The 10,955-nt window shown below is 43.2% G+C and overlaps 1 protein-coding gene across 4 annotated transcripts; it reads left to right on the top strand.

Moving 5' to 3' along the window:
- The first annotated feature begins 87 nt into the window (after positions 1–87).
- TTF1 (transcription termination factor 1) lies at positions 88–10,944 on the top strand. Of its 4 annotated transcripts, none has more exons than XM_050320003.1 (13): positions 88–123; positions 392–496; positions 833–932; positions 1,107–1,977; positions 2,742–2,995; positions 3,272–3,457; positions 3,877–3,955; positions 4,150–4,280; positions 4,543–4,765; positions 5,027–5,116; positions 5,324–5,389; positions 5,895–5,980; positions 6,351–10,944. In XM_050320003.1, exons 3-13 carry the CDS (start codon positions 863–865, stop codon positions 6,500–6,502), a joined length of 2,208 nt encoding a protein of 735 aa, XP_050175960.1. In that variant the 5' UTR covers positions 88–123; positions 392–496; positions 833–862; the 3' UTR covers positions 6,503–10,944. The 4 variants fall into 4 exon arrangements, 3 of the variants coding, with proteins under 3 accessions (XP_050175960.1, XP_050175961.1, XP_050175962.1); XM_050320004.1 differs by lacking the exon at positions 88–123 and adding an exon at positions 240–259; XR_007629434.1 differs by lacking the exon at positions 88–123 and having other exon boundaries at positions 6,351–7,980; positions 9,760–10,944.
- Positions 10,945–10,955: the final 11 nt, after the last annotated feature.

Below are 10,955 nucleotides of genomic sequence, written 5' to 3'. Positions count from 1 at the left end.
CCTGGCAACGGGCGGTGCGCCGCTCTAACGGCTCCGGCCGGGGCCGCTTCCGCCGGGGGAACGGAAGATCCGGCGGCCGCGGGGCGCGAGGGGGACGGCGGCGCGGGAGGACCCCACGTGGAGGTGGCGGGGCCGGGGCGGTTTCGGGGGGGTCCCGGAGGGGTTTTTGGGGGGTCCCGGAGGGGTTTTGGGGTCCCTGAGGAGGCTGAGAGGTCCTGGCGCCGCCGAGAACGCGTTGGGTGCTCTGCGCGTGTCCACGGTAGTCCCGGAGCGGCGGGGCGGGCGCGGGGGGTGCGGCGGGGCCCTGCGCTCGGGCGGGCCTGCGGGCGGGTCGGTCGGTAACGGGGCGCTGGGACGAGCTGGGTGCGAGCGTTTCGGTGTCTGCCCGCAGGGCCTTCGCGGGCCGGTGATGCCCGGCGCTGGCTGGCGCTGCAGACTGCCCCGGGGCGGCGAGATTCAAAGGCTCGGGTTGCGAACGTGACGCGGGTGTTGCTCGGTAAGTACTTTTGCTACGAGCTGGGTATGGGAAAACGTGCTGAAAGTCCTTCCTGCTTGCTCTGTGTAAGCGTGTTCTTCGGGAATTGCCGCGTGCTGGGACAGAGCCGGGCAGGGCTGAGTTCGGCCTCGGCCGGTTTGAGCGCGGGCAGAGCCCGGCAGAAGTTTCTAATTAGAGAATTGGGTTTTAGTGCTGATTAGTCTCATATTTCTCTCTGTTAATTTTAACTTGTTGCTGCTTCGGTGCTGAAAGCAGAGTTGATCATGACAGTCTGACAGTGCTTAGTTACTCAAAATCAAACTAATAGTTATTAAAGTGTGTCTTTTGGTGTTCCAGGAAGGCACTCCCAGGCGGAGTCCAGCTGTGATGCACATCTGTTCCCAAGAGAAGGCGTCAGTTTTTCGTAGGCACTTTGCAAAACCAGTTGGTTTGAAAAGTGAGTGTTTTCATTTAACGTTCCTAAGATAAAATGGAGCATTTGATTTTTAAGGTTTTGGGTGGGCTTTGTGCTTTTTTTTGGGGGGGGAGGGGGAGGGGTTTGTACAGTCGAACGTGGGTCGTGGTAGGTAAATTACAACACTCTTAATAAAACTCCTGTCTTTTATCCAAGAAAAAAGGAAAGGAATGGCACGTGCAGATGATTCTCAAGGCCAGGATTTCCTCAAGAAGAGGAAGAAGAAGAGAAAACACAAGGAATGCAACAGCCAGCGTGGGAATGAGGGGAGTGGGGGGGACCCGGAGCTCGGCCGAGCTTCCCCTCCGCTGTTCGAAAACGCGGCAGCGCAGGGTGAGGAGGGCAGCAAGAAGAAGAAAAAACAAGCCCCAGACAAGGGGAAGAAGGAGCAGCAGGCTTCCATAGCTGATTATTGTGTGAGAATGGACCAGGAGATTACCAATGGAACGGGAGTGGAGGCTTCCCAGAAGAAGAGGAGGAAGCAGGAGTGCAGCGAGAGCACGGACGAGCAGAGCGATGTCACCTGCGTGCTGGTGAACCAGGACAGCCCCGGGGACTGCCAGGACAGCACTATGGATTATGTGTACATCAAAAAACCCCTCAAGAAGAAGAAGAAGAGGAAAGCAAAGCTCCCTGAGGCGGGTGAGGAGCACGAGGAGCCTCCCTCCCAAAGAGGCAGCGAGAACAGCGGAGAGAAAGCCAAGAAGAAGAGGAAGAAGAGGAGAGGCAGCAGTGCCCAGGACGGGCAGGAGGACACGGATGGAGCTGCTGACCAATCATCTCCAGGGCAAAACAGGCCAGCAGGGGACAAAGGGTCGCCTTTACCTGCCCAGGAGGGGCAGAGGCACAAGGGTGGTGACTCTGATGCTGCTTCTGCCACCAGTGAGCTCTCAGTGGAGGAACCTGCTGGTTTTTCCACACCCAGTAAAGCACCTAATCAAGCTCAGAAAACACCAGGACATGCTAAAAAGACAATTAAAAGCAGTGCTTTTGTCACGGAAGAAAGTTCTTCAGACTCAGATGAGATGTAAGTTTAGGAGGGTTTTTTTGTGTTTTTTTTTTTCCTTCTCTCACCCCCCAAAATGTGGGTTTTTTGGGTCCACAGATTTTTCTTTGTTGTGTTTTGTATGTATTTTAAAGAAAAACTTACACAGCACATTGAGATGTTAGAGACTACTTTAAAAGCTTAGTTATCTTATGGAAATACAATAACAATTTGTAAGAATAATCTACAGTTGTCTTCAGTGTGGGCTCCTTCCTCCTTTCTAAAAGCTGTAGATATAGAAATAATGTAAGTTCAAGCAGTTCATATTTAGTAAAAAAAAAAAAAGGGGGGGGAAGGAAGAGAGTTCATGTGTTAAATTTGGAAGCAACTAGTAAGGTTAGCTAGAGAATTTAATGATCTGTGCAGACAAATGTTCTTGTAAGTAGCTCTTGGTGCTTTTACAGCGTCTAGAACCCACAATAAGTGCTCTAGAAAGGGACAGATGGAAAAAAAAAAATCTGTGTGCCAGTGGTAGCAAGAGACACTATTTCTTCAGTGTGGCCAAGGGCGAGAGTTTTGTGGATTTTCTAAAGCTTGAAAAGCTCTTTGACTATTGTAAGTATAGAAATTTGATAATAAATTATATTTTTGTTAAAAAGTTGGAAATACAAGGGGGCGGATTTGTGAAGTGTTCCTTGTTCTTTAATGAACGGGTATGTTCACTCTTTTAGTGGCAGAGATGCTAAGAAAAACCTCTGGGTTGGAGTTCTGGTGGTGTATTTATGTTTGGTTTTGATTTTAAACAGCAGGACCCCAGAACCCTCAGCATCAAATAAAAAGAAGAGCCAGAACAGCTCCTTTGCTGAGATGGCAGCCTCTGATGAGGTGAGTGTGGACGATGATGAATACCTGGACTCTCTCACGTCTTCATTCATGGATTTGGACACTGCCAGGCAAGAATTGAAGGAGTTCATTCCTCATGTGGAGAATCTCTCAGATAGTTCCATCAAGAAGATGGTTGGAAGAGACCTGCCAAGGTTTAAAGAGTTTAAAAAACAAGGTGAGCTCTCTAAAATACTGTTGTGGTGAGGAAGGGCCGTGCTCATGTTTTGACAGAGGGAAAATAATTATCTGTATCATGCCTGTTGTGGTTCACCTCATTCCAACTGACATATTTTCTGGTTTTTTGTGTAAATTACTCTTTTGACTCTTTCAATTTTCTTTTTTCCCCTTTGGATGTGTTGACCTCTTGTTAAACCTGAGCTAAAACCTGATACAAATCAAAGATGCTATTTGAGGTTTGACTTGGGTTTTTTTTTACCTTTGTATATTTTAGGTGTTGCTGTCAAGTTTGGCAGATTTACCCAGAAGGAAAACAATCAAATCCGGAAAAACGTTGAAGAGTTCTTATCCATCAGTGGGTTGGACAGTGCTGAGAAACTCCTGTTCACTTCCAGGTATCCAGAAGAAAAAGCAACAATCAATCACCTCAAGGCAGAGCACGAGTTCTGTGCGAAAATCTGTGAGTATTTTAGTTCCTTCTCAAACAGCTGAATGTTCCATTCCACAGCCTGGTGATGCCATGATATATTTTTTTAAACTGATTTTCATTGAAAAGCACTGATATTGCTGAATTTGGTCAAGAAAGGAGCATGCTGGTGAGATGATGATGTTGTTGATAATCCTCACAGTATTATGTTCGTGAGGAAGAGTTTAGAGATAAAATATCAAGACCACTAACAGAGAGTTTTAAACTTGTATTTGGGCTTTGTGGCTTCAGGTGCATTATTTGCTGGGCAAGAATCTGTTGTTGGCAGCACAGTCATGAAAATGTGTGGTGGTGGATTTTGATTTTGTTTTGTTTTGGCTTTTTTTTTTTTTTTTTTAAATGGCCTGAGCAGCGTGAGAAATGTTTCTTAAAAATGATCCTTTCCCTTCTAGCTGAGGGCATACCCCGACCCTGGAGGCTGATATATTACAGAGCAAGGAAGATGTTTGACTCTAATAATTATAAAGGAAGGTAAGGGAATCATTTAAGGGTTTCTGAATGCTCATATCTGTATCTGTTGGTTATTTGTGCATTAAAAATTTATGTAAATGAAGACTGCCTCCTGTTTATGCCAGTTGCTGTGACGTAATGGATAGTAGAGGTTACAGCTCTTTTAAAAGATTGAAATGATTTGAATTTACAGCTGTGCCCATTTCCCCAACCAGGTACACTGACGAAGAAAAAGAACAGTTAAAGAAGTATCAGGCTATGCATGGCAATGACTGGAAGAAGATTTCTGAGTTGATGTCCCGTTCTAACCTCTCAGTTGCTATGAAATTCTCTGAAATCAAGTCAGGTATTAATTTCAAGAAAAGCCATTAATTCTGTGTAACACAATTTGAGAAGCTGTATTAGAACTGGATGTTGTATGTACCCTACACATTTTAAGTGATGAGGCTGAACTCTCAAGTCTGGTATGGAGAAGAGTTTCCAGGAGGTGTTTTAAGAAGCTGGTCTGAAAATAATAATAATGCAAAATGAAACACTTGCTCATTTTGCCTTTTTTCCTAATCCTTTATGACAAATTACGCCTCAATCTGGTGTTCTTTCAATCTTAGCTGTTAATTATGGTCCTTGGACAAAGGAAGAGATCCAGAAGTTAAAGCATGCAGTGAAGGAAGTGGTAAGGAAAAGAGTGGAACGTGGAAGTTCTCCTTCCTCAGTGGAACGGCCAGACTGGGATCTCTGGGTTGACCGTGAGACACTGTGCCAGCAACTACCATGGACTGAGATTGAAACCAAAGTGGGGAGTCGATTCTGGAGACAGTGTAAACAGAAATGGTAAGGGTTTGTACTCACCTGAGAGAACCAGATGTGTTCTGGGGAGCATTTCTTCTGTGTTTTGTGCTGTCATTTGGTAGGACGTGTAATAGATTGTGGACTACAGAATGTTGCAAATATGTCTGAGACAAATAACTCTTTGCTAGCTGGATTAAATTTTCTTTTTGCTGTGATAGCAAAGCCTGATTTCTGCCCCTCTGTGACAGCAGTAGCATCTGGATGCTTGGAATGATAGAAACCTGTTTTTGTGTGTTTTCAAAGGAATACAATTCTGGTAAAGAAGATGTCCAAAGGGCAGCAGTTCAATACGTGGATCAAGAGATTACAGAACAGGATCACTCTTATTAAAAGGTACAGTTCAGAGGCACTGGGATGTTGGTTCTGAGTTAGTTTTTAAAAGCTTGCAGGGGGAGAACAGCCTGCTTGCAGCTTGATATGTGGTTTTCAACCATTTTTACTCTGGGCTAAATGTCCTGTGCCTTCTGACTTGGGGGAGCTGGGGACAATGAATTCTGTCTTGAATTCTGCCTGCAAACTGTTCCTGTCTTGCCTTCACAGGCTGTATGAAATGAAAGTGGAGGATGCCAATGAAGTAAACTGGGAAGAACTCTGTGATGCTGTTGGGTAAACCTTTCCCCCTCCTCTTTTTATGGGTAGAAAGGGTAGTTGAAGCAGATGAATCAAAATTCTTAGAGCTCTGTAACCACAGCATGTGTTTAGTTTGACAACATACATGTATGTCCTGGCATATCACTGAGCAGGAAACCATCCCTACAGGATCTGAAACTTGCTTTTAACCACATCAGGAAACTCTTCATTGTGTAATACAGTAGAACAGTTGTCTTCCAGATAAAGGAGTGTTGAATATGAAATTACCAGTCCTGTGAATGCTGAACTTCCCCTTTTTCCACATACTTTCATTTAATGTGTGCAATGGCACCGTGGAGGTTCTTACCTTCAAGGGGAATTGCTGTTCTGAAAACCTGTTTTAATTACAAATTGAATTCCATCCTTTCTGCCTAAAGGTATTTTTTAACTGGCATCACTCTCATGAATGGGTGACTCAGTAACAACCAAGCTTTGTGACAGTTCATTGCACCACTGATTCTTTGACCTCTTCTCTTTGCAGAGATGTCCCTTCAGCCTATCTTCAATCACAGTTTTATAAGCTTAAAGTCTCCTTTGTCCCTTTTTGGCAAAACAAGACCTTTTCTGGTCAGTACCCCAGCTGTTTGTATTTACATACATTCCTACGGAGCTTTCCCCTACTTGGCTAAAATCTTGGGCTTTATGCTTATTTTACTGAATGTTTGGTTTTTTGTTTTATAATTTCCAATGTCATCTTTGTGCAGTGCATGTGAAGCTCTTCTTTTTAATACCTTGGCTCTAAAAGTTTTCTGACTGTGCACTTTAACTTATCTTTGCATGTTTGTATGTAGTGGTGTCCCTGCAGCCTCTGTGATCAGAACAACTCAGACATTCTGTGCATTTAACACAACGTTTAAATTTCTATCTGTGAGCTCCTGTTCCCTTACAGATTCAATTAAAACTACTTATTTTTCCCTCTTTTTTTTTTCCCCCCTAGAAATTATCGATTTTCTGTTTCAATACAAGCTCCCAGAATTAGAAGAAAATTTAAGAAAAAAGCACCTGAGTTCTTATGATTTATCAGCCAGTCAGGAGAAAAAGGCTTTCCGACTCAGTGACATTTTTGACTCCGGTGAAGAGAGTGATTAAATGGGACTGTCCTAAAAGCAACTCCTAATTTGCATTTTTAACTGCAAATGGATCTGGGTGAGAGTGGGTGCAGCTCAACAACTGCAGGTACACAGGCTGTGGAGTGATGGGAAAAGTCAAGATGGGCACGTGTGATTTTCTTCTTCCATGTTGAAGACAGAGTTCAGTAGAGCTTTTGAGCTACTATTTATTACTTTCAATTAGTTCTGGGTTTAGAAGCCTTCATTGCTTTTTAAATGTCTCAACGTGATTTTTTTACTGATTTGTTTTCTGTGAAATTAAAAACTGCTGTTTTCCTTTGATGAATAAACCTGGTTTTCAGAACTGTATTTTTTTAAAGTTATTTAAAATTCATGTAATTGGAAAAAGACTTTCAATTTGGTTTTAAATCTCTGTTATAACCATATCTTAAGACATCTCTGTTGATGGAAACAGCACAACTTTTGAGTTTTTTTTTTTTTAACAGGTATATCTTGTTCTTAAAAGCACCTGATTTTATTTTTGATGTAGATTTACACTTTTCTCAACCCTCCCAGCGAGAAAGGATATTTGTCCATTTCTGTTCATAAATTATAATGTCATTTCATGAGAAAACCAAAACAATACATTTGAAATGTTCATGTTTGGAATATAGAGACAAAACAGACAGTGTAAATATATATATACATGTGCATACACATACTTTTATTGTGTCAAGGAGAATTTCTACATTTTAATAAGAAAACTGAGCAATAAGATGGAGGTTTTACTCATGGCTTTGTATGATATTTGTATCTCTCTGCCCAGAGTGATTATCTGTAAATTGACTGCAAAAAACCCCTCAAACCCCAAAATACCTTACTGTGTAAAATGTTTGTATGGCTTGTTTATATTTCCCATATGCTGTTTTTTTAGAAAGCAATGCAAGAAGACTCAGGCTCTGCTTTTTGAGGGTCATTTTGATAAGTTCTTTAATAACTGTTATTGAAAATCCAGAACTCTGAATGCCTTGAAATAAAGGCCTTGTTGGAGGGTCTGGAATGTGATTTGTAGCAAAGGATTTTAAAGGAGAGCTTGCCATATTTAACTGTGTGTGGCTTTGGTCTCTCTCAAGATAGAAAACAGTGGGATTTTTGTGGGACAGGCACGATCAGCCCCTGCTACGAGGGTAAGTTTGCCAGCCAAGACATGAAGTGGGGCAGAGGAGAAGAAAACATTCACCAGTCCTTCTCTTGCTTTATGTGTTTGAAGGTTAAAAGCTGAAAAACGTGGACTTTTACATCTAAAAAGTTTGTGTTTCTCAAGGAATATGGAGATGCTCTGAATTGTCTGCAGGCTGGAGCACAAACAGTTGCCTGGTTGTAGAGTAGATCTCACAGAAATAAACTTCTACCTCCATAATGAGATTTATTTTTATTCTTTGCTTTAAAGGAAAACTGTTGTGGATGAGTGGAATGCACCTAACTCAAAAAAGAGAAGCAGCAATATGTCTTACTGAGGTAAATTCAGTGGAATTCAAAGTTTTAACAGTGGTTTATCAAGATTCAGAGAGTTTGATGGCAAAGTTCACTTTATTAATTACTGCATGGAAGAGACATACAGAAGAAAATTGAGTTAGAATCAAGTTAGAATGATTCACAAAGAGTCTGGAGGCACAAAGGGTAAGAAAAACCCTCCTGTTGAGTCATGAGGTTCAGAGTGGACCCCTTTGAGGGGGTCTCAGAGAGGAGTCTGGGTGCAGCTGGATCCAGGCTTAGTCCCACCCAGGGTCAGCGATTTATATCCATAAAATCTATAATTAATACTGAGTAGCCCCATGGATTAATGTTTCTTTAGTACTAATCCTGTGGCTGTCACTCACTTAGCCAATGATCTCTCAGAGTAAGGGATCTTGGGCAAGGAATCCTAAACCTTGAGAGGTTTCCCTTCTCCAGGGGAGTCACCCACCCACCCTGCATTCCAGCTGCACTTCACTCATTAGGGGGAGATAGCTGTCAGTTAGAGACAACAGAGCTGTCTTTGTTTTAGCTCTGCTATCTCATTCCCTGCTGTCATTATCTTGCATGTTTGGGCTTCAAAACCACCTTCCAAAATATTTTTCTGAGGTACTTTCACTCCCTTGGCCTTGAGCCAGGAGCATTCCAGCTCACAGGGTCACTGCAGGGCACGAGGCCTGTTGCTGCCTCACAGAAATTCTTAAAAAAACCAAAAAAGACTCCCTGCTAGTTGTTAAAAGCAGTTTTTCTGCAAAATGTTACTAAGTCAGGGCAGGAACTGTAAACTTGAAGCCATCACTGCACTGGCTGCTTTGGGAAAACACCTGAGAAAAGAGTGTGTGTCCCTGGGACTGGAGTAAGGAAACTCCTTACCTGCATCTCCCTGGGTGAAGTGGGTGTAATCCATTTGCAGGAGGAGAGCAGTTGTTGATGGCTTCCCAGGTGCTGAATAATAGACACGAGGAGGCAGCTTTTCCCTTCGCCTCCCTCTTACCCAGGCCCATGGGAACACAGACAAAGGAAGGCAGTTGTTTCACGTGGATATTTAAATCTTATTGCTAACAGCAAACTCTGCAGAGGTTTTTAAAAAAAAACACCAAACAGACTTCACAGAAGTCTGAGGGGAAATAACACTGACAAAGCTTTGTGTATCAGGCTGCATTATAAATAAGAGCATGACAGATCCTTCAAGTGTAGAAAGCACTTGAAAAAGCACCTAAAAACTTGGGTGTTTCAAGCAGATGTGTCTCTTCAAGCATTTTCCTGACGTGCTCATGGCCTGAGTGGTGTTACAGCAGAAAACTCAGCTGGGTGGTGTTATCAAAGGCAGAGACAGATGAGTTCCAAGGGTTGTGTTTGCAGCAGAGACACACTTCAAAGCTGAGGAGCGTTACGGTGGCAGCAGCTGCAGATCAAACAGGGACTTGCCTTTTTTCACCCCCTGCACCTGTAAGGTCTTAAACAAGGATCACACAATCATCACGGAATATGCTGAGTTGGGAGGGACCCACAAAGATCATCGAGTCTGAGAGAGAGCTGTTAAATATTGTACGCTGAAAAGCTGCTGAATCCTGTATATTCCCCATTAAGCCTGGACTTATTAGTATGGATAAGTTGTTTCTTTTAAAGTTTTAAATTTTAAGATTTTAATTAACACTTAAATAGAAGATAGTTATTAAAGAACTAATGCAGAATTATTTTAAGCTGAAGTCATGTATACTTCTAATGTAATAACCTTGCATTTTTGGTTAACTTGCTGAGAATTTTCTTACTTTTATCTAGATAAGGGACATAGCTTTTGCAACTGGGGAAAAAACCCACATAACTTTTGCAAGTTAATAGGATGTATCTCTTCAAACGGACAAGGAACCAATCAGCATTTGACATTCAAGGTTGGGAAGTAATTCATCCAAGACAAAAAAGCTACATCATACAAAGGATTTTTATGGACTAGAAACCAAAGACTTATATAGCAAGGAGGCATAGAAAGGTGGGATTTAACGTGAATCTGTAAAGACCTTAGAAAATATAAGGTTTTTGCTTTTGTAATTTCCTTTGGAGGCTATTTATGGAGGGCTATCCCCAATGCTTCTCCAGTGCTGTCAATAAAAAGGGATGCTGCTCAACACTGGTCAACTCCGGTGCTGAGTGAGTTTCTTTAAATCCAACCAAGAATCACAGATTATGCTGAGTTGGAAGGGACCCACAAGGATCATCGAGTCCAAGTCCTGGCCCTGCACGGGACCATCCCCAGGGAGTTCATGGAAGGAGGGTGATCCCTGTTTGCTGTCTCAGAGCCCCCCAGGCTGTGGGGTGGTGTCACCCCTGTGACCCGGAGGGTCAGGGACACTCCTCGAGCTCAGTGGCTTCATCCCCCAGCCCCAGGAGCAGCCAGGCCTGAGCAGGGACCAGCCCTTTTCCTTCCCCATGTGGGATGCGCACCAAGAGGCACCAGGGGCATCCACGAGCGGCTTCCACCGCACCAGGAACCCCCGCGCCCCCGGGGGCATCACTTTGTTGCAGTTTGGTCAAGGCTTGTCTGGAGCATAGGCCTGAAAAGGCCCCTGCCAGAAACAAGTCAGGGCTTGTCAGAGCTAAGTTGGGACTGCTTAGACATTAAGGCTGTGCTGACCAAAAAGAAACAATAAGTCAAGCAGAACCGAGACAAGAAAAATTTGCAACTAGAGATAGGATGTAATCTGGTGGTGGGATTTAATTACACGATGTTTACAGTTAGGTAAATGGATTAACAGTCAGGTAAATGGATTAATATTTGAATATAATCAAAGTGATATGTAAGTTTATGTTTAACTGCTATGTCTCCTGTGAAATGTAAAACCAATCATGTAACCTTGCTTGGAAAATAGTATAAAAGATGCGTTCAAAATGTGGGTCTTTGGGTACCTGTCTTGGGACAGGAGTCCACAGGGACCCCGGGCCCTGAATAAAGCACCGCATAAACTGACACTCTGTTAGTT

This window comes from Myiozetetes cayanensis, unplaced genomic scaffold (assembly GCF_022539395.1).
Source record: "Myiozetetes cayanensis isolate MyiCay16 unplaced genomic scaffold, myiCay2020 scf23, whole genome shotgun sequence".
In the NCBI taxonomy this organism is placed as follows: domain Eukaryota; kingdom Metazoa; phylum Chordata; class Aves; order Passeriformes; family Tyrannidae; genus Myiozetetes; species Myiozetetes cayanensis.
This window is presented reverse-complemented; position numbering and strand designations above follow the sequence as displayed.

Excerpts from the sequence above, each read along its gene's own strand:
- TTF1 (XM_050320003.1), top strand. The coding sequence starts at position 863 with ATGCACATCTGTTCCCAAGAGAAGGCGTCAGTTTTTCGTAGGCACTTT. Across the intron at positions 2,996-3,271 it reads TAAAGAGTTTAAAAAACAAG|GTGTTGCTGTCAAGTTTGGC; the intron begins GTGAGCTCTCTA and ends TGTATATTTTAG. Across the intron at positions 3,458-3,876 it reads CGAGTTCTGTGCGAAAATCT|CTGAGGGCATACCCCGACCC; the intron begins GTGAGTATTTTA and ends TTTCCCTTCTAG.